Source organism: Ambystoma mexicanum, chromosome 7q (genome assembly GCF_040938575.1).
Source record: "Ambystoma mexicanum isolate Mex_15411 chromosome 7q, UKY_AmexF1_1, whole genome shotgun sequence".
Taxonomy (NCBI): Eukaryota; Metazoa; Chordata; class Amphibia; order Caudata; family Ambystomatidae; genus Ambystoma; species Ambystoma mexicanum.
Window position 1 is genome coordinate 660,102,760 of NC_090941.1, and position 25,140 is coordinate 660,127,899.

Here is a 25,140-nt window from a genome sequence, read left to right on the forward strand (position 1 = left end):
GAATGAGGCAACTCAAAAGGCCTTCGATACCTTAAAGAAGAGGTTTACATCTGCACCCATACTGATGACGCCTGATCAAACACGTTGTTTTATTCTTGAAACAGATGCTTCTCAGTTTGCCTTAGGGGCTGTTCTTCTTCAAAAGGATGATCAAGGGGTAGAACGGCCTATTGCGTATTTGTCCAAAACCCTCGCTCCAGCAGAATTGAATTATACCGTTCTGGAGAAGGAGTTATTGGCAATCAAGAAAGCTTTCGAGGAGTGGAGACACTTGTTGCTAGGAGCTCAGTTTCCTGTAGAGGTTCGTACCGACCATCAAAATTTAAGGATTCTTCAATACGCCCAAACCTGCAACAGTCGTCAGGCTAGATGGGCTCATTTCTTCTCTCCTTTCAGGATATTATTCTCTTTCATTCCCGGAAGAAACAATTTGCAAGCAGATGCCTTGTCACGAAAGGAGACCTCTTTTCAATGTCCAGTCAAACCAGAACCCATTTTTCCCAGGGGTATTCTTAGCGTTGAAAAGAAATATAAATCTACAGATTTTCTCAAACGCTTGGAATTAAGTTCTGTACCATCTGTCCTAAGAAGGCTGACCAAGAAGGACTTGGAGCTCCTGTCAAAAAAGGACGGTTGCTATTTTCATGGGAAACAGGTTTATGTACCCACTAAAACCTTACAAAAGGAGGTTCTAAATATGTGCCACGACTCAAAATCCGCAGGACATAGAGGTAATATGAATACCCGCGAATTAATCTCCCGATATTTTTGGTGGCCATTAATGCGTAAGGACATTTTTACATACATCAGGTCCTGTCCGGTTTGTTTGCAGAATAAGAGCCCTAGGCATTCACCTTTTGGAACTCTGGTAAAGATGCCCCTACCTACACGGCCTTGGCAAATCATTTCAACAGATTTCATTGTGGAATTACCTATCTCCGAAGGATGTTCAACCATTATGGTGGTTGTCGATTCATTCACAAAAATGGCTCATTTTCTCCCTTTCACCGGTCTTCCCTCAGCAGCTCAAATGGCTCGAACCTTCATTTCCCGTATCTTTTGCCTCCATGGTCTTCCAGAGACTATAATTTCGGATAGAGGTTCTCAATACACGTCCAGATACTGGAAGAAGGTCTGCCAAATTTTGGGTATCACTCGGGCGTTGAGTTCCGGTTTTCATCCTCAAACCAACGGCCAGACCGAGAGACTGAATCAGACATTAGAAGGATACCTGCGGAGCTATATTTCAGCAGCACAAGACAACTGGTTGGGTTTGTTACCAATGGCTGAATATGCTTATAATAATGCTCATCATTCAGCGATTAAGACCTCTCCTTTTTTTTGTTCCTATGGATTTCACCCTGCCTCATTTCCTGATAAAAGGTTTTCGGATGACAAATGCCCGGATGTGAAGGTTCTTCTGGAAAAGATACACCAGGGTCAACACGCAGCCTCTCAGGCACTCAGGACTGCTCAAGAAAGAACAAAAACGATGGCGGATCGTCTTCGATCTAAAGCTCCGGTAATACAACCTGGGGACCTGGTGTGGTTATCTTCCCGATTTTTGCCTAGACATCTTAGACCTTCAAAATTTTCACCGAAATTTATGGGCCCTTTTCGGGTAATTTCGGCAATAGGAGCTGCAGCCTTTAAACTGAAACTACCCAAGACTTGGTCACGGATACACCCAGTCTTCCATGTCTCTCAGCTAAAACCTGACATTAGAAGCACTTTCCATCCGGTGGTTTCTTCTCGTCCCCCTCCAGTTATGCTTGATACTAATGCAGAGTACGAAGTCTTAGAGTTGTGTGATTCACGTATTCACCGAGGGAAATTACAGTACCTAGTGGATTGGAAGGGCTACACCCCTGCTGATCGTACTTGGGAAATTGAATCCTGCATTCATGCTCCACGATTAATCAGAGCATTTCACAAGAAGCATCCGGACAAACCGGGGGGTAGTAACTTTAAGAGGGGGCATACTGTTACAACTGTCCACTTGAACTCTGCTACCTTTCTTCGCCGGGTTGCATTTCCCGATTTCCGGCTCAGGATCGGAACTCCCAACATGGAGGTACCCGAGACTGCGAGCAACGTACCAGTTGTTTGCGTTCACCGGACTTTACGGGTAGCCCCGCCCCCGACTTCCGGGATGGGATATCCGGCAGCTGGAGCTTCAGTCCTACGCGTTGCTTCTCTCCTTAGAGTCGCGCTGCGCATCGTGAGTTCGTCTTTTTTCCACCTTCTAGAATCAGCTATCATGTTAGCCTGAATATTAGTCTTATTTTCACTTACCTTTTCTTGTTCTGGCTCCAGAAATCTCCGTTGCTATTCTCATCCGGTAGACGATACCTTCCTGTTGTCACAGCCACGTCCACCGGTAGTTATTCGCCATTTCCTTTGGCCCGATTTTCCCGCAGAGATTTCTCTCTTTTAATCTGTTTCTTTGTATTTACGTCCCACAGGACGCGACCTCAGACCTTACATTTTGCTTCCAGTATCTGCTTGTCATAGCCTCATTATTCAGTTTTCACCCATATCACCTTGGGGCTTGTATCTGTGGGTAAGATTCTTTCCCTTTCTTACGAGTTCATTTCCGAGCTGAATTTGAAACTTTGTCTAACTGTCGTGCTTGACTATAGGCTCCAGGTCTGCATTTTCCTTCGGAGTTTAATACCGAAATCTAATTAAGATCAGGTCTGTTAGGGTAAGCCTTTCTCTTACTTTTCTCTTTCGATATTGGAGCTCAGGAACCATACTTATCTATCTCTATTCTTTTCATCCAGAATTCTACCAGACAAGACTTAAAAGAATACCTTTCTACAGGCGTGAACCTTCAACAGCCGTTGCAGGAATCCACGCTCTCCAGCAGCTCATCGCGGGGTTTTTTCCCTTCGGGGTTTCCCCTGGGGGCTCCACTTCACCCTACCCTCTTGGCCGGGGTTGAGAGGAGTTTCCAGGTGATTCCCTCTACCTTCTATCCCGAGAAGGCTGACTGAAGAGAAGGTAGGTGTCATTCACATTTGCCAAAGGATTATCTGCTTTTTAGAAGCATTATTTTAACAAAGTTATTACAGACAGTTCCTGTTTGGAATGATGCGTCAATGAAGGCAGTAATCAAGGGTGCTAGGTCGTTAGCGCACGCCTTGATGATTTTGGGAGGGCAGATGTCTGCTTTGCAGAGAGATGGTTTGAGGTTTTTGATGAGATTAAGGACCTCAGGTTCAGTGACGTCTCTGAAGGCGAATTGAGCATGATTGAAATGACTAAACTTATCTTGTGTCGGGCAGTTAGCTTTTTGTTTGGGAGGGCTTTGCAGTGGTTTTGGATTTTATTCTAGAGGAGTTTTATTTTGTTGAGCATGGCGGACTGAATGCTAGCACACCAGGCTTTGTCTTTAGTTATCTCGTCTGCGGTAGCCGGGGGTGTGACTAGTTCATTAAAGATTGCGAATAGTTCTTTAGCTTGGGAATTGGCCTTTGAAATCCTATCATTGAAGGAGTTGGATTTTGCTACTAAGATGGCCTTTTTGTATTGGAGGGCTATCTGTTTGAAAAGGCTCTTATTTAGGTCACTGGGATCTGTTTGCCAGTTTTTAGTGACTGACGCTTTTGTGCTCGGAGGGTTGGGAGTTCATCCTGAGAATCAGGAGTTGCAGTGATTTTTTTCTTTCTTACTTTCAAGTGGGGATATAGAATGTATGGCATTGGTGAGTATCATTAAAGATAGCCGATAGTATATTTGGGTCCTGAGAGAAAGGTGGTGCTAGGCAGGGGTTTTTGAGCTAGGGTTGCAAGTTGTCTGCATTGAGTTTTTTAGAACTTCTTGTTATGGCAGGTGGTACGCGGGTTAGTCTTGGGTCTGGGGTTGGTGGCGATAAGGAATTCAATGCACATGTGGTCCGTCCATGGAAAGGCGGTGTTTGAGATAATGTTGGATGCACAGTTGTGATCCATGACCCACTCAAGGGTGCGGCCTTTGGAGTGTGAGTGGGGGTGAGGACTCCTTGCGAGTTCTTTTGCTAGGGTTGTGGCGGATTTATCCTTCGGATCATTGAATCTTAAATTTAGGTCTCCGAATAGAAGGATTTTGGAGGATTTCTTAATGTTGTTACTGAGCCGGTGGGAGAGGTGCTCTTGGAAGTCTGCTGGGAGTCCGGGAGGTCTATATAGGATGTGGATATTGATTTGATTATTGGGGGAAGAGCGTGAGTTTAGCTGATAGGATGTCAGCATTTCCACCCCATGTACTATGGTCTGCTAGTCTAATGGACAGTGAGTCTTTGTGGCTAAGGGTGACTCCCCTCCAATCTTATCAGGTCTATCTTGCCTAAGGATGGTGTAGCCTGGGGGTAGGGCTAGTGCAATGTATGTGGGTGATCAATAAATGAGTAGGAAGGATAGATTGGTTTGGTGGTCCAGTTCTAGGTGGTGGAAGAGTGATTCACAGTCCGGGATATTTAGCTATGGTGCTGCTGTCCTTCTTATGTGTGCTTTTTAAGCACCAGCTAGGCCTCCTCTTTTTCCTTCTCAGTTGGCATCCCTGAATTTGAAGTTGCTAGGGAGGGATTACATCTTCTATAAGCCAGGTTTCTCTGAGGAAAAGCATGCAGTTTCCCCTACCCTGAGGCGCTTGTCTATCTCTGTGCTATGTTTTGAATTGATCATGCATTGATTAGATTGCAGTGAATCTTGTTTTCCAGGTTCTGTTCATCCATTAGGGGTTGCGTCGATAGGGTCAATTGCCCCTTGTTTCCTCTCGTCATTTGATCCACTGATTCACTTTGTTTTGAGGTTTGATTGGGGGACCTTTGCTGTTCTTGATTCTTCATCAAGAGGGTCGAGTAGGTTGCGTGTAGGGTCAATGTTGCTTTGGCGGGTGAATGTGATTGTATGAGTTAGTATTCCGTTTAGGCGGGTTGCTTCTCTTCTAATCCCTTGAGCATTTTAGTCCGTTGGTAGAGGTGGCTTCTTGTCTCCAATTGTAGGTGCGACTTCTTTAGGTGGGCAGTTGTGTTGCCATGTGGGTGGTTCAGTATCTCAAGCCAACGCTATTTTGGTTGAGATGCCACAAAAGGGCTTTGTTCTTTGGGGAGGTGCTGAAAGAGTTTTCCCGGGGTACTGGTGCTTGCACTTTTATGTATGGTTTGTGTTTAGCGGTCTTTATGTGAGCGAGGCATTTTGGTGTGGTTTGCAGGATTGGCTTACGGGGAGATATGATAGAAGGTACTGCCTGTGTATTGTAGGGTGTGGGGTGCCCCTTTTCCTTCTGAGTGCCTTGTGGTTAAATTGGTTACTGGGAATCAATTTGATTATACTACATCAGTAGGTGTGGTCAGGTTTAAATTTGTAGTGGCAGTGTAAGGGAACATGGTCAGGTTCAATTTTGTGGTTGAAGCGTAAGGGAACATTTATCAAAGAGTTGTTTTACCAACAGGGGAGTCCGGGGAAAGCACATTGCAGTGGGAGGGAGGGTGCATCTCAGCAGAGCAACTATCAAAGGTATTGGAGAGGCAAAGTATCAAACTTGGAAGTATCCCAGAGGTAAATTAATCAATAGTAGATTATCTCAAATGCACAATATCCCAGTGGCAAGTCCCAAATATTGTATTTTTAAATGATCATAGTGACAATTGCCCAAAGCGCCAAAATAACCAAAGTGGCAAAATAGGCCAGCGGCAATTTGTTAAAGTGGCAAAATATCAGAGTGGCAAACTATCAAAGTAGGACATAGTACAGTGGTAAATTATCAAAGTGGCGAGGTATAGTGGTGAAATATCAGTGCCAAATTATCGAAGTGGCAGAATATCACAGTTCAAGTTCTCAAAATGGCAAACTATCAAAGTGATCAAAATATCACATTAGTAAATTATTCACAGCGCTATCCCTTACCTTAATACTGTGTCATCCAATGGCTCACGCAAGGGTGTGTTGCAGGGCAGAGGCACCATGCAAACAGGAGGCACTCTTAGCCTTTGTCTTTCGCCCATCTAGCACTCCACAGTTAATACAGCTCCAGTCAGGGAACACACCTTCATAAAGAGAGTGATGAAGGGCATGTGGCGCTTGAGGCCGCCAGCTCTGAAATATTCCCTATTATAGGACGTCAAAGTATTGCTCCTTTTTCTCTCCTAGCCAAATAATGTCCAGGAGGGCCCATGCAGCGAAGCCAACTATGCTTTTATGCTGGATCTCTTGTAAGAGTTTCGGACGTGAGGGCATTGGATGTAAAGTACGACTGTTTCCTCCCACAGTAGTTACGTTCAATATTGCTAGAAGGACCTATATGTAGGTAACAGTCGAGCATAGGCCGACAAGGGAATCCCAATAGGACTTAGAAAGTCTCAAACTGTGGCATTTGCCGCCCAGGCGAGATGGAACAAATGGACGAGGGAGCAGGCAAGTATAGACATCCAGTTTTTCTGAGCGCATTCTGCCAGAGGAGCTAGGGCCACTAGGGCATTCTTAGTGGGTGCCAGGCTGAAAGATATTATGAAGGTGGCAGGCTGGTCTTTAAAATATTAAACATCAAGCTAACTGAGCGAGTTACTTCATGAGTAACGATTAAGCTTGAACCAAGAATACTACAAGGCTCCAGTCTTTCTACAGAATACAGATTATCCATACTAACATTGAGGAAAGTCATGATTATATTAAAGACAGAGGCAAAGTATGATTCCGCTCTCGCAAATAAAGTTACTCACCGTAGTGACTACCTTACTCTAAGTCCATAGTCTCCTTTCCTCCATACCTGTGGGGCATTCCGTCCTTCGGGACAGGACCAAAGCACTTTTGGAAAAAGCATCAAATCTTTTTGATTTTTGTCCTTTTATTCGGGGTACCACATGTGGCTGTAACCCCGCCCTCCTGAGCTCCGCCTCACGCATTGCCCTTCAGTCCTTTTCTATCGCCAGGTATGAGACCATTTAAGCAATAATAGAAGACACTTTTTAGAGGCGACGGAGGGCGGGTGTATGGAGGAAAGTGGACTAGGAGTAAGGTAGTCACTACGGTTAGGAGCTTTGTTATACTACTACGTCCCGTCCCCTTTTCTCCATGCTTGTGGGAGATTCCCAAGCATGCACCACAGTTCGGGTGGATGGAAAAAAAACCTTTACTGGAATACGTTCTTAAGAACAGCCTGGCCAAATTGGGCATTAGACCTGGAGCTCAGGTCCAAGCAGTAATGCTTACAAAAAGCTGATGGGGAAGCCCACGTAGCCATCTTGACGATGGCTTCCCAAAGGACATACTTTTGGAAAGCAACAGCAGCTGCTTAGCCACGTACCAGATTAGCATGGATGCCTTTCAGAGGTTTAAGGCATTGAACGCTGTAGGCTTCTGAAATACATTAGGCAATCCATCGGGAGATAGTTGCTTTGGAAGCGGGTTTCCCTTTCGGGTCTCTGAATGTGAAAGTTTTGAGGAGCACCCCCCCTCCCCCCACAAGTTCACTCGTTCTACTGAGGTAAAATTTGAGGGCTCACTTGACGTTCAGGTTGTGTAGGACTCTCTCGGCATCAGATGCCGGATTAGGAAAAAAGACAGGTAAGGAGATTGATTGGTTCAAATGAAGAGAGAAAAAAAAAGATCGGTAACAACCTTAGACAGGAAGGAAGGATGAGTGCAAAGCACAACCTTATCCTCATGGAAGGTGAGGAACTGATGTTCCACAGAAAGAGCTTGGAGCTCACTTACTCGCCTCGCCGATGTCACTGCGATCAGAAAAGAGACCTTCTAAGAAAGGTATGCGAGATGGGTAGTGGCCATGGGTTCAAATGGTTTATGGCACAATGCAGCAAGGACCACCACCTGCAAAATGCCTTTTAATGACCGTCAATGAAAAGGAGCAGCCGTCCATGGACAGGTAGGCCGCAATGGCAGATAAGTAAGCCCTGCAAGACAAGACATGAATGACGAAGCTGCAAGGTGAGACAAAAATGATAGAACAGTGTCAACCATAGCGTGCCCGAGGTGAAGCCGTTTAGCTAAGCACCAGTGGCAAAAACTGAACCCTTTGCTCGTATAGTTAGCCCTCGCAGGTGGTTTTCTCGCTGCTTGGATAATGTGCATGTTATCCTAAGACAAATTAAATTGCGCCAACGATCGGAATTCAGGCACCAGGCTGCCAAACTGAACGATTGTGGGCAGGGGTGCCACATCTGGTGATCGCTCTGGTGGACAAGGTCAGGAATCAACACCAATCTGATCGGAGGAAGAATCAACAGATGCTGAAGTTCCGAGAACCAGAATCTGTCTGACCACCAGGGCGCTATGAAGAGTAGAGTGCAATTCGATGCACTCCTGAGTTTGCAGAGTGACCAATGAATTAGAGGCAGTGGACGAAAAGCCTAAGCCTTCATGTTGTGCCACGGAATCTCAAAAGCGTCTCACAGAGGGGACACCCCAAGCCTGTGTCTGGATGCGTACAGAGGAAGTTCCCTGTTCGTGACGGTCACAAAGGAGGTTCACTTCTGGAGTGCCCCATTGGCGAAAAATGTTGGACAGAACATTGCTGTTCAATTCCCACTCGTAACTGGCCGTCGACTGACGGCTGAGCGAATCTGCCGCTACATTGATGTGACCCGGGATGTGCACAACCAGGAGTCAAATGTTCTGCTGGATGGCCTAGTCCCAAATTTGTATGGCTAAGTCCACAAGGAGGGGTGACTTGGTGCCACCCGGCTAGTTGATGTAAAACATCACCACTGAGTTGTCCATGCGAACACGGACTACCTTGTCGGTGATGGACGGCTGAAAAGCCTTGATCGCCAAATAAACAGCCAGGAGTTCCAGATAATTGATATGACACTGCCTGTCCCGGCGTGTCCAAAAGGTCGAACATCTCGAGGTGACCCAACGTAGCACCTCACCCCAGAAGGCAGGAGTCCGTGGCAACCGTCACTTGTCAGCAGGGCTCCTGGCAGTAGGCCCCCACCAAAAGGTTGTCGATCGAGGACCACCATTGCAGATCCGCCGTCATGCAAGAGGTAACTGGAATTATTTTGGAATCCGGGTCCGATGCCCGAGACCAGCAGCTCCGAAGAGCTAGTTGAGTGCACCTCATCTTCAGACGTGCAAGAGGCAGAGCTAGCACACAAGAGGCCATGAGACCCAGAAATCATTGGAAGCACCAGGCCGTCATGTGCGAGGACTGGAGGAAGAGTCGACACGTGTGATAGGTCTGCAACCCTGTCTGCCATTATGAACACCTTGGTGCTGACTGTATTCCAACGGAAACCCAGGAAGATTAGGTCTTGAGACTGTCGATGAAGATTTCCATCAGTTCACCGACAGCCCAAGGTGTTCAGGAGCTGGAGGAGAGACTGGAGATTGATAAATGCTGTCTGTGGGCAAGGGCTGCGCAGGAGCCAATCGTCCAAATATGCATATACATGAACGCCCTGCAGCCTGAGGAAAGCTGCGATGACCAACATCTTCGTAAATACACGCAGCGCCGAGCTGAGACCAAAAGGGAGCACACGGAACTGGAAGTGTTCCCCTCCAAGGGAGAACCGCAGATATTTCCGATGCGGACTCCATATGGGAACGTGCATGTATGCGTCCTGAAGGTCCACTACACTGAGCCAGTAACCTTTCCGAAGAGAGGACTTTATTTGGCAAGGCGTGATCATCTTGAATTTCTCTTGGGGAAGAGAGATTGAACTGGGAAAGATCGAGACTAGTGCGCAGGCCAGCCTGGTTGGGTTTGGGCACTGAACAGACAGGAGTAGAAGCCCTCCCCTTGCTCCCCGAGAGGAATAGTTTCCCCTGCTCTGAGGTCCAGAAGTTTCTGTACCTCGGCTCTGAGGGACGCAACCTGATCTGCTGGAAGGGAGGGTTGAAGGGTGGGGTGTGGGGGAGGGGCAAGTGGAAGCCCACCCGAGCGATGGACCAAAACCACAAGTCTTCGGTGATGGTTGGTCTGCCACGCCTCCAGATGACACGAGATTCATCCTCCCACCGGAGTCTCGTGAGACCGACAAAAAATATAATTTGGAAGACTTATCGGCAGGGAGACTACCTGTCTCTGGAGAGGAGGTTGATGGCCGAGAGAAAAACCGGCCACCCTGCTGCTTTTGCTTTCGGCTGGGCCCACCAACCGGAGATTCAGTTTGGTGTGCACAGCAATACTGAAACCCCCCCTCAATCCAGAGGGACCGAGTTTGGGACCCTGACCTCTGTGTATAAGGGGCCTTAGCTGGAGCTTTCGACAGGACCGTAAAGATTTAGCGGTTTGGGTACCCCTTGGTCTTTGGGAGTTCATCTGTGGAGGAATCCAGCACTTTGTCTTGCACTTGGCATCCAACAATCCAGTTTTAAAGTCGCCTAGCCTAACCGCAGGAATACATTCTTGGACATCTGCTAGCTCTTTGCACAGCCTCAGATTGGCTGCTGGCAAGATGAGCTCGGTGTTAGCTTGACAAAGTTAAAGTGCCAAGTTGGAAAATACCTTTTTGCCAAAGGCATCAAGGCGCTTATCCTCCTTGGAAGGGATTTGGCCCACTGCCGTGGATCATGCAGAGGCTGGCTTGGACTGGCGGGTGGCTGCTGCCACCGTCGACGAAGGGAGCAGACAAGCAGATAAGACTAGCTCTTCAGAGGTGTGAAGCTTGTATTGAGCGTCAATCCTCTTGTTGAGATGCAGCAGGGTATGGGGTTTACCCCAGACTTTACGGCCCTCAGCCAAGACGTCCTTCTGGAGGAAGAGGCCGGATCGCTTCTGAGGTGAAAAAGTAAAGGCTACAGAATGCACCCCTTCCTGTGGAGTGGGGGCCTCAAGCCTGGAATATCAAGCATGGCCATCATATCCAGGACCCGGTCATGGAATGCTCCAACAGAGTAGGGCTGTTCACCGCTGTCCTGATCCACTTGAGGCTCATCCAGCGAAGCGGGGACAGAAGACTGTTCCACTGTAAGTAGCGCCTCAACTTTTAAAGTGCTATCCCGCACCGCTAGTGCCTTCTCTATGGGCGGGGGCAGAGAAGGAAGTGCTGGAGGAGGTCCGACAGGCGGAGGTGGAGGAGTTGGCACCACCAGGACCAGCGTAGGAATAGCGGGACAGAAGGCAGTACAGGAGGTTTAAGTTACATTTCCCTAAAAAGACCTTTAAAATACGCCCTCATGAGACCACAGTGCATGAGCATCTGAAACTTCAAAAAAAAAAATGCATCCTCAGATGAAGGTCTAGGCAGAAGCCGCTCATGAGGGGCATACCCCCATGAGCGTAATGAGGATGGTTGCCAGGAGGGTCCACCACCGGCTGGATCCACATAGATCAGTGGCGCAAAACCAGGAGGGAGCAAGGCTGTATGAGGCAGCAGTGCCCAAGCACGCCAATTGAAGGGCAGAAGGGGTTTTTGTTGTCCACAAAGCATAGAAAAGGCTGCTCAGCACCAAAAGAAATACTCCCAGCATCAGATGTTGAGAAAGTTTCTGTAAGAGCGGTATCTAAAATGGCCGCCATGGACCATGGAGGTTGGACTGCCCGTTTGTCGACATTTGAGGAGAACTACGTCACAGGAGAAAGTGAGGCAACCGTCTCCTCTGGGGAGTCAGAGGACTTAAGCAACACATTAGCCTTGAAACAAGGATCCTCGGCCGAGCCAGTGCTGACAAATCTACGATGTTTACTGGACATCTTAGGGACTGTCCCAGAATTAGCTTCCAGTGGAGGAACCTCGGCAGAGCCGGTACTGGAAGGCCTGCGGTCCGTGACCGCCTTCTCCCCCCGCCCCCTCGACAAAACCGGTATCACCACGACCCTGAGAGTGGGACGGTTAAGGAATGCACCGACCTTCAAAGAGGATCCCTCGACTCTGCCGGTGCCAGATTTAGCCCCAAGAAAAGGAACCCGACTTATAGCTTCCTCAAGAAGGGCCTCGAGCCGTGAATCAGGGTATACCCCAGTATCAATGTGGAAAGCTCCAGAAATGGGAGACCTCAGGACGAATGCCGGTATCCAGAGCCACAGAAGAACTGGGCTGAACTTAAGCACCCAAACGGTGAACCTCGGAGCGGTGTCCGGTTTTGGCAGGTCCTCTGCGTGAACCCTCGGAAAACCCTGGTGCGCCTATTAGGCCCCTTGTGGGACACCTCAACCCCTGGTGACAGAGCTACTTGAGCCCCTCCCGGTCCTGGAAGACCCCGGAAAGGAGTTCCCTGGCCGGGGCGCCCTAAAAAAGGAAGCAACTTACCGGGCGTTTCTTCTTTCTGTAGATCAAGAGCTGAAAATGTGGTGGAGGAATGCGTTGAAACACCTCCTCTCACTGCAGAAGCCAACGCTGGAGTGCCCGGACAGAGAGGGAGTCGCAATAGAAGCACAAGTCCTAGCAATGCTCTGGGCCTAGAGACCAAGCAAAGAGAATGGGGCTCTGCCGTCGCGAACCGACACTCGCATGAAGAATAGGACACGAATCCCAGATGCTCCGACATAGACGGAGGACCAGATGACCATGAAGGAAGGACAAAGGGAATAAAAAGAAAAGTTCCTTGCTATGCAAGTGCGTCGAGCCCAGACCGCGCAGAGAAAAGGACTGAAGTGCGATGCGGAGTTCAGGAGGGCGGGGTTACTGCCATGTGCAGTATCCCGCGTAAAAATAAAAGGACAAAAATCAAATACGTTTGATGATTTTTTTTCAAAAAAAGTGCTCTAGTCCTGTCCAGAAGGACGGAATGTCCCACAAGTATGGAAGAAAGGGGACGGGGCGTAGGAGTAAGTGAGGTATTAATTCATGGTATGATTAAGGAATCAGGTTTTAACATTTGTATGGAAATTTGTATTAGTGGTATAATGTCTTTTGGAGATCAGTAGTAGTTATTCTTGTCAACTGAGTAATTATGACATTGAAGAACCCACACTCACTTTTAATTAGAAGTCTGACAATTCTGATTTCAGGAACAGAGGCGCAATGGACATAACCAAGCTTTAGTTGGTTGATGTTGGTCAATCCAAGATGTCGCGAGAGTTCGATGAAGCACATGACAGCAGGGGATGGTTGAATCAAAGAAGAGGACGAGGCTTCCTGTTGAGACGTTATATGCCCAAAGTGGATTGCGATTGGTGGGACTGTCGCATGTTTTTTGTTGTTAACTGCTAATTTCTTGTGGGTGCTCTTGGGAATTGAATAGCAGTTAAAAGTTTAATATGAGTTTTGAATGATGCTAGTCTATGTCATTAAAGATGGAGAAGCAAAATACATTACCTCTGCGTCTAATAGAATCATGCCTTTCCTCAACATTAGTATGGAGTATCTGTACTGTACCCATGTATTAGTGCATGCAAGTTATAAAACACTCCCAAACTGAACTCCCAATGAGTGAGAGGATTTTCTAAAGAAATGGGGCAAGATAAAGGTGGCTACATAAATTGAAAAAAGAAAGCAAAAACTAATGTTGCTTCCGTTTAGGAAACTGGGTGGTCAAGACAAAAAAATAATTTGACTTCTCATTGTTTGATCATTCAAGTTCACAGAGCAATGAAAGCAACCCCACAGAGCGATCCAGTGGATGACCGAGAGTACAACAAAAGTTGAAACAGACTATTCTTTGAAGATGAGTTTTTGTTACAGCATCCAAATGAGTGACAAAGCCGAGACTGTAACCAGTAAACAGTTTACCAGCACACAGGCCATAACACGCAGTACTTTCCAACATAACCCTTGACAACACACAAAAGCACCCTCCTGCGAGTAAAACTAATGCAGATACTTGACCGTAGCACTTGTGCTTCTACAAAGCATTTAGGCTGTCCTTCCAACCAGATTGCATTCTACATTATAAAGAGGAGACTGGGCAAACCAATATTTGACTCTGATCTTCACCTCAAGAACAGGAGGGCCGACCATCAAGCTATGTCATTAATTGTGAATGGGTAGCCGACCATCCAGAACTTTCTGCTCATGCTGTAATCCATTAAGCTGCTTGTGGCTACTGGAAGGGTGTCTACCTACCCATTTCGCCCTCATCCTCTCACACTGACAGAACAACCCCTGGCCTCTTATGCCACACTTTGCTGGCCTACTAAGGCCATTGGCAACTAATCACCCAAGTACCTGATGCTCAGGTACTATTCAGCAGCACATAGCCAGCCAAAACGAAGTGGATGCCAGGCTTGTTCAGGATAGCTAAAAAAACTGCAGCCTCCCCCGCCCTCCAAATGCTCAGCCAATGATCAATTTCTTATTACTGTATCATTTGATTTCAATTGACAAAACTAAAGAAAACTAAAACGAACTGCAATGGTATTCAGTCAGCTAGCAACTGATTTAGAAGGTAAACAGGCATGCCTTTGTGAACTAGAAAATATGAAAGACGGTGGATATGCAGTCTGCTTATATTGCGCCTCTGGCGTTTCTTGTTCTCGCTGCTCCAGGGTTTCTCTCAGCATCTTTGGCTGAAGCAACCCACCTGCCGCTCCCTGGGAGACAATGGATACCCATTTGTGCCAGGCGGTGCTCCCTCAGAGGCTGCTGCGGTCTCAGTGGCGCACGTCTCTCTGCAGAGCAGTCTACGCGGCTCCCCTGCTCAAGTCAGCATCTGCGTCGGGACCGGTGAGTAGGTTCTCCCCGGGCCCTTTCCTCAGCCCTTCAGTCCTCTGTACGATCACTTCTTGCAATGCAGGCCACCTCCAGCCATTTAAGGGAGGCCCATTGCACATGCCAGGTGTCTGGCATTCCCATTGTCCGGCCAGTCACACATCCTCATTGCACTGCAGCATCTGAACTCTGCAGGCTTCGCCGGTTCTTTGATTTTATTGGTCCAGGAAACAAGGGGAGAAGACAGTGGAGAGCAGATCACTGAATCTCAGGTAGTGTGGGAAGTGCAGGGGGTGTGGACCTGTCATGCATGACGGGCAGATTACCTCGGGACCTGGAACACTGTCTTCACACCGAACTGGTTATGCCCATAGACCCGCTAAGCCTTTCTATTCTAAATTGAGGTGGTATGATATCTTGCCTGGAAAACGACATTTGCATTATTCATGTTATTGAATACACGCGATTAGGGATTGTCACGCGTGTTACTGCATTACGCTCATAAGCAGCGTGGGGACGTCGCTCGCTGCTTCTGATTGAACCAACATGTTGTCGGGTAGCTGAATCTCTGATCTGCGTCCTCGCATCTCTTCAGCAACTTCTTTTGGCTTTCCTCCTGCTAGTTACTTCCACACGCGAACTTCTGGAGCTGCATTCAAGAAGTTACGGCAGCTTTTCTTGTTCACATGCATCTTTCTACACTACTTTCGGCAGCCGTCTACTAGAAGACCAACAGACGACTTTTCCTTCACACACAAGTTCTGGCAGTCCAGTCTGTGTGTACTTCTGTCGCGTGTAAAAACACACACAGGTTTCCTGAACTCTTCAAGCGCGGCTTTCCTGGCTGCATGTAGATTGTTTGCGTGTAAACCACACGCGGTTTCTTACGTGCGGTTTCCTGGCTGAGTTACCGTTGTACGTGTAATTCCACATGCAAGTTGTTCTACGCTTTGGATTTAATCACTGGCACCTGTGATGAGACAACAGGTGGATTTCAACTCATTATTTCTGTTCTACGTGGGAAAGGAAGTACTGCCGACAAGTGTTCATTTGAAGGTGATTGTGCACAGTACTCTGGACGCTATCCTGTGGTGCACCAACCCGGTATCTAGCGCAATCCTCGTGCCGTTCGGGATAAGTTTCCCTTACTAACCTTCCCTCCTTTGTCGTCATTTCCTTATTTAGATTTCTTCAGAGACTTGTTGGCGGAGCCTCCAGTTCAGAATATACAGGTTAGTGTAGTACTAGGTGCCATTGCTGTGCTATTAGTGAGAGTTAATGTTGGGACACTTCCTCATTATACTTTATTGTATCCTAGGCTGACTGCCAATGATGTTCCCACGCCAGAGAGGGGTATCATTTGGAAGGTCTATTTTGACTTCACTACTGTCAAGTTGTTTGCTTCATCAAGGATCCGGAAGAACCCTACCAATTGTATCCTTTATGCTTATACCTGTATCCTTTTTCATAAGATACTTGGGTGATTTATGACAGGACCTTAGTGTTAGGAAAGTCATTCTTTGAAGAGGAAGGTCTTGAGCTCTTTTCTGAACTATAGAAGCCATGGGAGCAAGTTTGATGTTGACAAGGAGGGGGTTCCAGAGTCTTGTAGCGTAGACTGAGAAGGCCTGTCTTCTGGTATTTTCCTTCCTGCACTGTCAGAGTTCAAGTCTGCACATTCCCTTACTTCCGGTGGATGCCAGGCCTCCAGAGATGCTGAGTTTCTCAGTTAGGCAGCGTGGGGACTTCAGGATGACAGCCTTGTAGATGATGCAACAGGATTTGAAGAGGATACAGGCTTGCTCCGGGAGCCAGTCCAGTTTGTGGAGGGCCGGGGTGATCAAATTTGCAGAGTCATTTAATTACTCTTGTTACAACCTTCCAAAAGGGCATTGCCACTGTGCAGCTGGGAGAGGACCAAGGCATGGCAAGCAGATCTAAAATTGTTTTCTGCAAGAAGGCCTTGATTTTCTGCAGGAGAGAAAGTTGGAACCAAGCCATTTGTGTCTTCCTTGTTATGTGCTGCTTGAACGCGAGTTGTCGGTCGATGTTGAGCAAAAACAACTTGACACAGGTGGCCAGCTGGGCTGTGAAGCCTTGAGGTTCATAGAAGAGAACCAGGTCTTTATGTCTGGTGTTGTTGGTCAGCAGTAGTAATTCAGTCTTGGGAGGATTGAGCTTCAGGTAAGCACTGGATATCCAGGACTGAATCAATGCAAGGAAGAACTTGAATCTGTTGATGTCTTCGATGAATATCTTTTGGTAGAACCCTCTCTCCATCAGTTCTTCCCGTTGGCTTTTTGGACAAAACTGGTCAAAACTTCAATTTTCTCCTCATTAAAAACAGGTAGGTGGAAGCGTTTTCCCCCTACTTCTACTGGCTTCCGTTATCCCAGACAGTTTACCAATGGGCAGGGAAACTGGTTTTCCACATTTCTTTCATTTCCGGAGAACGGGTGGTGGAATGTCTTAATTTTGTGGAAAGGGTTTCTTTGGAAAAAGGTTTAGCCTCTCAACTTCAGTAGTTTTCATTATAGGAAGTTTAAAAAAACTGAAAGGCTTCCGATTTTGAATCCTTCCAGCCAACTCCATTTATGTTTCGTTTGGGAATAATGGGTGCCCCGTAATTTGCACTCAAAAAAAGATTCTGTCTAACTGCCTGACTTAAGAGGAACTTCTTAATTCCACCGGAAAAATTGTTCCATTGGCATCAATAGTTTGATTTGCCAGTTGCAGGTCTCCCTTAAGTTATGGCATCATGGAACAGGTTTTCAGGTCATACCAATGAAACTGGGTGGCCAGGCATTTAAAACTGACGAAAACCGTCCTCCGGTGATAAGCTTCATGATCTGGCTGCAGCATTCTGTGAGGCAGACTAGTGCCACCTCCAAGGAATCCACCAATCCTGTCCAAAAACTCTTGATACCTCCTATCAGCATTCTCCTGGCCATCTATTCTCCCAGGAGGGTCTCCGGGGACAGGAAGTAGACATGGTTAATTATGAAAGACCATGCTCCAAGGCTTCTACTAACGGTTCAGTAGTAGGTGAAACAAATTCCGGGTCAGGAGATCCACACTATTCCTAGTCTTCCGAGAGACAAGCTAATTTAGCGGTCATGGACGAGACTATAGGGCCTGGTTGCTGGTCGTCACGAACCAGGCTAATAGACGTCCTTGGGATAGCTAAAGAAGGTGTTATGCCCCGCTGGCTTATAGGGGGTAATTCATCATGTGCTTGGACATCGGGGTGGATCAGACTTTGTATCTGGTCATGACCATCCCACTTTTGACACCAGCTGTGGAGGTCAGAATCAGGAGACGGACAAGGAGGGATGACTGACACTATATTCTTTCTTTGGACTCAAAAGGCATCATCTTTCCCAAAAGTGAACTACGGAGTCCTACTCTATACAAAGGATGGTCAAAAGGGTGCTCATCGGATGTGAAGGTGTCGGAACATGAAGTCCTCTGTCCAAAAATCCAATTCTAACCTACTTTCTATCCCTACTCTTCAAAAGAAAAAAGAACAGCTCTATACAACCAAAACATACTTTTGGGCCTTGCCCGTAGGCAAAGGATGACGCTGGCTTCTGACCTCCCACCAGTTTCACTTTACCATAGGCCATTGCCTGAGTTTACAGTGCTCAGTCTCTCCCTCTTTCTGGGCTGCTGGCTCCTCTTCCGACGCAAAGAGGCCAAAACAGACCTAGTGAGCAGGTTCTCAACAGGCCCTTCCCTCAGCTCTCTAGTACTCCGTTCGCTCTTCTTGCGAAGCAGGCCACCATGGCCACTTTCCAGAAAGTCCCCACTGCATTTGGCAGGTGTGTACCGCGGCCTGGGATGTCTCATTTGGCGTTCACCTTCCGCCGACCATCCCCCACTCTGTGCACTGCAGCGTCTTTGAACTCTGCAGGCTTTGCGGTTCTTTGGTGTAATTGGTCCATTCATGGACGTGCCTCCAGGAGGCTGTTCTTCCCGCTTTCCTGTGGTCTCCCATAAAGATTGAATAAAGGGAGTGTCAGAAGCCAAGGTAGCCATTAAAGGGGCCCGAGGATTATCATAGCCCTTAAATTGTATATAGCCAACACATGTGTTTGTGTCTGGGGAAAGGGGTCGCCATCCCTCTCTGGGGTTTCCCTGTCCCCCAAGGGTGGGTAACCTCCAGAAGGATCCAGCGTACCCTAGCTCCTAAGGGTGTTAAGCATAGCAGGATCAACTCCCTTGCCCCTTGGGGGTGGCTCCCCTTTGGAGAGAGGTGACTAACGCCTTGGATTCGTCACACAGTACACCAATCATTTATTTATTTTATTTGGCATTTGTAAAGCACGCCAAACCCGTGGGTATCTGGGCACTGGACAGGCAAGTGATACACAGTACAAAAAAGTAGTTATGCATATTTACAGGTTAACAGTATGTACATGATATTCAATAGGTTCAATAAATGTATACATAATATACAGTATATAAAGTAGGTTGGATGGCGCAAAACCGTTTACTAGGAGTGTGGGAGAGATGGCTGATGAAATGCCCAAGGCATAGTAATCGATTGGGTGTTACAAGCTAGGATTTGAGCTTTCTGCTGGAAGAAGAAGTGGGAAGGGTCACTTCTGCTAGCTAGTAGAAGGGTGTTCAATTCCTTAGCCGCTACTACTGGGAAGCTCCAGCCTCCAGCTTTCGCTCACTTGTATTTTGACACTGTTAGGAGGTGGGCGGTCGAGGCGCGTGTTTGCTAGGTGGTTTAGGTGTACATGTTGGAGAGAGATTTGGTTGCAGTGTTGGCAAGGCATTTATAGATGATTGCTTGAGTTTTATATCCAATTCTGTCCTTGACTGGTAGCCAGCGTGCTTTCCGTCTTGTTTTAGATATGTGTTCTCTTCTGTGAATATTTAGAGCAGCTGGAAGGGCATTATTTTGTGAGGCCTGCAGTTTTTTTAATGTTGCTTGTGGAGGCACCGACGAGGAGGACATTGCAATAGTCCATTTTGGATAGAATGAGACCTCTGACTAATGTCATGCAGCTGTCCGTTGAGAGGTAGGGTCTGCATGCATTGATAAGCTTAGCTCTATAAGCTGGAGAAGAGATAGTAGCATTGCCTTGTCTGATGAGCGATAAGGATGAGTCGAGGTATACTCCCAGGGTTTTCACTTCCTTTGAGACAGAGATGGTGCTGCCGTCTATTGTGAAACTTTTGTATTGTAGGTCAAGTTTTTTTTAGACAGATCTGGGTGCCTACTAGTAGGAGTTCAGTTTTGCGTCAAGGCACAGCTCATGTTGCGCCATCCAAGTTTGGATGATCCGACAGATTTTGTTAAGTGACTTGGAGTCTTTCTTGTAGTTGCCTGTGAGGTGTAGGAAGATTTGCATGTCATCCGCATAGTTGGTGTAAAACACTCCAAGTTCATCTAGGCAGTCAAATAGTGGCTTAGTGAATATGTTGTATAAATTGGGTGACACGCAGGACACTCGGGAGACGCTGCAGCAGACTGAGGCAGAGAGGGCATTGGTTGTGTTGGAGAAGACTCATTGTTCAATCTGAGAGGAATGATTCTATCTAGGTTATGGCTTTAGGGGAGAAGTGGGCAGCGCTAGACAGGTGACAGCATAGGATATTGTGATCAAAGGCAGCAGAGCGGTCTAAGAAGTAAAATAGCTAGCTTTCCGTTGTTGATTATGGTATCCATTGGGATTTTGAGATCAAGGAGCTCGGTTTCCGTGCCATGCCTAAACCCCCATTGGCGCAGGGCAGGTTTTATGTTTCCAGGTATTCTTGTATTTGGAGGTAGGCGGCTCGGTCAAGAATTTTTAGGAGGAATGGGATGTTGGTAATGGGGCGGTAGTTGGTTGGAATGTTGGGGTCGAGTTTTTATTCTTTTTTTTTTAAGGAGTGGGAGGACCCATGCATCTTGTAGGTTGTGAGCACGCAACTTTAGGCAAAGGAGTTCATGAGGGAGGTGATGAAAGGTGCTAGCTCCATGACCCACTCTTTGATGGCGGGGGCGGGGATATTTCCTTGGCACCTGGAAGGTTTGAGGCTAGAGATTATCTTCATAACCTCTGTGGGCTGTGTTTATCTATGAGGACGTGTCAGGGGAGTGTCAGTGGTCAGTGCAATGGCAGGTACTGTATATTTTTTTCTTGTTTGTGATTTTGTTCTGGAGCATGGATATTTTGTCTAGTAGTGCTTTTTGGATGTCAATACACCAGGCTTAGTCTTTGTGGCAGGATTCTGGTGGACTGATTGGGGATTTGAGTTCCCACAAAATAGAGAATAGTTCTTTGCTCCCCAATTTAGCATTGTAGATACGATCAGTGTACGTGCTGGTCTTTGCCTGGAATAAAGCTAGCTTATATGATTTAGTGAAGGCTAGGAAGAGATCTCTTATCTTTGGTTTGGGAGACTTTCCATGTGGACTCAGCAGCCCGTTTGAAGGATCTTAGAAGACTGGGAGTAAACCAGGAGTTAAGGTGGGCAGATGGTTCAGATTTGTGGGGTTTCAGTTGTGCCGTCTTGTCGATGGCCTGTGTGAGGGTGGAGTTATAAAGAGAGATCATATGTGCTAGACTAGCATCAGAATGGGAGTGGGCTGTAATGGGAAGTAGCAAGGGGAGCAAATTGGTGAGATTATTACATGTGTTTCTCGCACATGTTGCTGGGACCAGTTGGAGCAGTTTTGGTTGTGATTTGCTTGCTGAAGGTGAAGATAATGGTAACGTGGTCAGACCAGGGGCAGGAGGAGTTTGCTACGATGCTGGTTGCACCGTTGTGGTCGGCGAGCCAATCTAAGGTTCGACCTTTGTCATGGGTGGTGCGGTTGATGCATTGGGTGAAGCCTAGGGAGGCATGTGTTGTGTATGGCAGTGGCCGTCATGGAGGCCCAAGTTGAAATCGCCTAAGATGATGATTCTAGATGAAGTCTTGGTGTTGTTGGATAGGATGAGGGCTAAGTGTTCCTCAAAGGAGTGGAGTGGGCCTGGGGGTCTATATAGGATGTGGAGGATGAGAGCTGTCGTGTTAGGTATTGAAAGTTTAAGTGGGAGTAGTTCCCCTGATGGGAAGGGTTGGGGCGGTAGTTCTCTGAAGGTAAGATTGGAGATAGCGATCAAGGGAACTCTGCCTCCTTTGGTAAGTGGCCTATCTTTCCTGTAGATTGTGTCCCCCTCCGGAACGGCCAATGATGGGGATGGTCCTGCTGCCGCGTGCAGGCAGGTTTCTGTAACTGCAAGGAAGTCGAGTTGGTTGAGAGTAATGAGGTCATTTGTGTCTAGGGCATGTGCTACTAGTGATCTAGCGTTAATAAGTCCGCCCTTGGTAAGAGCTAGGTTTGAGCCGTCTGCTGGGTTTAGCAAAGTAGTGTTAGGGTTGTCCGATATGTTCCCTGGGATGGGGCTGGAGTCACTTAAGGTGGCACCAGTTAGAAAGGGAGCATTCTCGCAGTGTTGGTTGGGTGAGTAGGTTGTTGCAGGGAGAGGGACATTGGGAGAGGTAGTAAGTATCTTGTTTGATTCGACAACAGATTCACAAGAGCGAGTACTCTATGGGACTGTGCGGGTCCAGCGATGCCGTATTCGCAGATGTATATGAGACAAACAAATGGTTCTAGGTGATCGTCAAGGTCGCGAGAGACCATATAGTGGGGCGCTTGTTGATGTGGGTATTTGCAGTGGTTTCCTGTGTAAGGGTACAGGGAATAGCGTGGTTGTTCAGGTCACTAGCGTTAGATCGCTCATTACGAGTGGCATAGCCCTGCCCCTGGGAAGTCTCCTCAACCCATTATCACCGGTTTATTGAACTACAGGGACAGTGCACTGACCTTGCCGGGCAACTAAAGAGTTAGGCGAGATGTAACTTCAAAAAACACCTGCATTTTGATTTTGCATGAATGGTGCAGTTTGCCTGAAAAAAAACCATGTGATGGTGAAGAGGCCGTTACAAGATAAGATCAGATTAAAGTAAATGGTTTGACTGAAACAACACTAAACACTTTGTACTCACGAAAGTTACTGCAGATGGTTCACCTGCTTCACTTCATGTCTAGAACGACAGATGAGCATGCTGTTGTTGACAAGCAGGCATGATGTTGGCACCACTCCAGCAGATAACTTTCATTCTTAGAGTGGATGGAGAGTAACAGGCTACATGACACTATGCCTTGAGCACCTAGGTGGAATATGCTCAGAACACAGCCATGCAGGATGTCTAGTCATTTTGCATTGTCCTGTGTAATATCAGGCTATGTGCATCTGGAAAGTCGAATAGTTTTAGATTGAATATAGCACATTCACTCCATGGCTGCTCGATCTGGCCTCAAAATACGGGGGATGGATGAGGAATTGCACTATATTGCTTTGGGCTGCAGTGTGGGAAGTGGTGTTTGTAGGGTTGAGTGGGTTCTTAAATATGTGCCATTTAGCACATGCACCAGCTTTTTCATCTGCCAAATATAGGTTAGTGGACTTGGGATTCATTACTTGCTTTCTTACACTGCAGTACCATTACACCCAATTGAGACACTACTAGCACTATAAAGTCTGCAATGTGGAATGGTAGGGGCCTAAACAACCATATGAAAACCAAGAAAGCATCAGCATATCTGCCTAGGCATGGGGTATCAATTGTGTTTCTGCAAGAAACATTTGACAATCAACCAACAGTAATTTTGCGAAAAAATGGCAAGTCAAGAGTTGGCTTGCTTCTTTATTCAACAGGGCTAGGTTATCGCAAATCTTGTACACAAATCTATTGGGTTTGACTTGCTCCAGTTGATAGCTGACCGGGGTGCTATATATACTGTTTCACTTGTTAGGTCTATTATGAAGGTCAATGCGCCAAATTACTAGGCCCCAGACTTCTTCAAAGGTATATTTGAACTATGCAACTTGTACTTACATTCTGTTACAATTGATAGATCCTCCACACTCGACAGGGCCTCCTCCAAATCTGCAAAGAAGATACACAAATAGTTTGTGTCCCTAGAAGATGCCTGGAGGTTGAAACATGGCCATTATAACAATACACATTTCATTCCTCTCCCCACGTTAGTCACACCATGCTTGAATACTGGCTGGGCTCTCTTGGCCTCATCTGGCATGTAGAAAACTAACAAAGTTACTCACCGTAGTGATTACCTTACTCCTAGTCCATACTCCCCATTCCCGCATACTTCTGGGACATTTCCATCCATCAGGACAGGACCGGATGACTTTTGAAGGATCAAAAATAACTTTGTCCTTTTATTTTTACGCAGGGCACCCCACTTGACCTGATCCTTCAACCTCCTGAGCCACGGCCAGCACATCGCCCTTCAGTCCTTTTCTATTGCCAAAGTCGAAGGACCATTCGCAAAATTGAGGGAACCTTTTAGAGGGGCCGGCGGGCCGGTGTATGGAGGAAAGGGGGCTTTGGACTAGGAGTAAGATATTCACTACAGTGAGTAACTTATTTTTATACTCCTACGTCCCGTTTCCTCCATACTTTCCCAAGCACTGACCAAGAAACCGGAGGATGGAAATGTCCCTTACTGGAACAGGTTAAGAACTGCATGGCCAAACTGGGAATCAGCCCTGGAGCTCAGGTCAAGACAATGTCTACAAAAAGCTAAGGGAGAAGCCCAAGTAGGCTATGGACTCCCAAGGAACATATTTCTGAAAGGCAACTGCAGCCGCTTTGCCTCGGACCAAATGTGCATGAACGCCCCTTTGGGGCTGAAGTCCTTGAATTGTATAAGCTTCCGAGATAAATGAAGCGACCCAGCGCGAGATGGACTCTTTTGAAGCCGGTTTCCCTTTTGGGCCCCAAAAAGTAGCTGTCACGATCCATGCCACTGACCCCCTCAGGTATAACAGCCCCCTGGCAGCAATGGGGCTTCACACTGGCCCCAAGGGCCTTAAAACTCCATCAGAAACAAACATGAAGTCAGTCCTGGCACCTTTGGAGCCAGGCTCATTATCAAGAATAAAGCAATACCAGTTTTGGACCTTAATCCAACATGGAGGCCTATTACACAGCTCAGTTCCAATGAACCAAGCCATGCGGTCTACTGTTTGGGTGTGGCTGGGCCTGGAACTACTTGGCCTGGAACTACTTTACCTGGGCTAGTGAAACCACACCCAAACAGCAAATTACGCTTCGTGTTATTCTGCACTCCTGCAGCGTAACGCTCACTGTGTCCAGCTCCTGCTCATCTGCTTCTCCGGCGGCCCGATCCTGAAGCCCTAGATCCATATTCCATTAATAACCTGGAAGAACAAGAACAGCATTAGCAAGCAAAAACACTTACCTGTGAAGTAACTGGTCTTGAATCCTTCCTGCGCTTCGCTTACCTCGCCCATCTCGGGAGTTCGCCGCAACCTGCAAAGGTAAAGAAACAAGGACAGCATTAATAACAATTCTTACCTGGGCAAGCAGCGAGTCCTGGCAGCACCCTGCGCTTCTCTTACCTCGCCCATCTTCGGGTTCCACCGCAACCTGCAAGGGAGAAGGAACAAGATCAGCATTAACAAAGCACTTACCTGGGCAAGCAGCACTTCGATCGCTCATCATTGCCGAACATCACTGCAACCTGTACACAGAAGAGAACAAAAGGTTAGCAATTAACACCAATA

The 25,140-nt window shown here is 47.2% G+C and overlaps 1 protein-coding gene across 2 annotated transcripts in view; it reads right to left on the bottom strand.

The window, feature by feature from the left end:
- The window catches only part of PAN3 (poly(A) specific ribonuclease subunit PAN3), a 2,094,753-nt gene that overhangs the window by 1,832,390 nt on the left and 237,223 nt on the right, over positions 1 to 25,140 (bottom strand). Inside the window, exon 2 of one of the 2 annotated variants that reach the window (XM_069640298.1) lies at positions 23,426 to 23,476. The exons of the other annotated variant lie outside the window; for it this stretch is intronic. Within the exon in view, the coding sequence (XP_069496399.1) occupies positions 23,426 to 23,476 (51 nt within the window). The remainder of the gene's footprint in view (positions 1 to 23,425; positions 23,477 to 25,140) is intronic. 2 annotated transcript variants of the gene reach the window in all.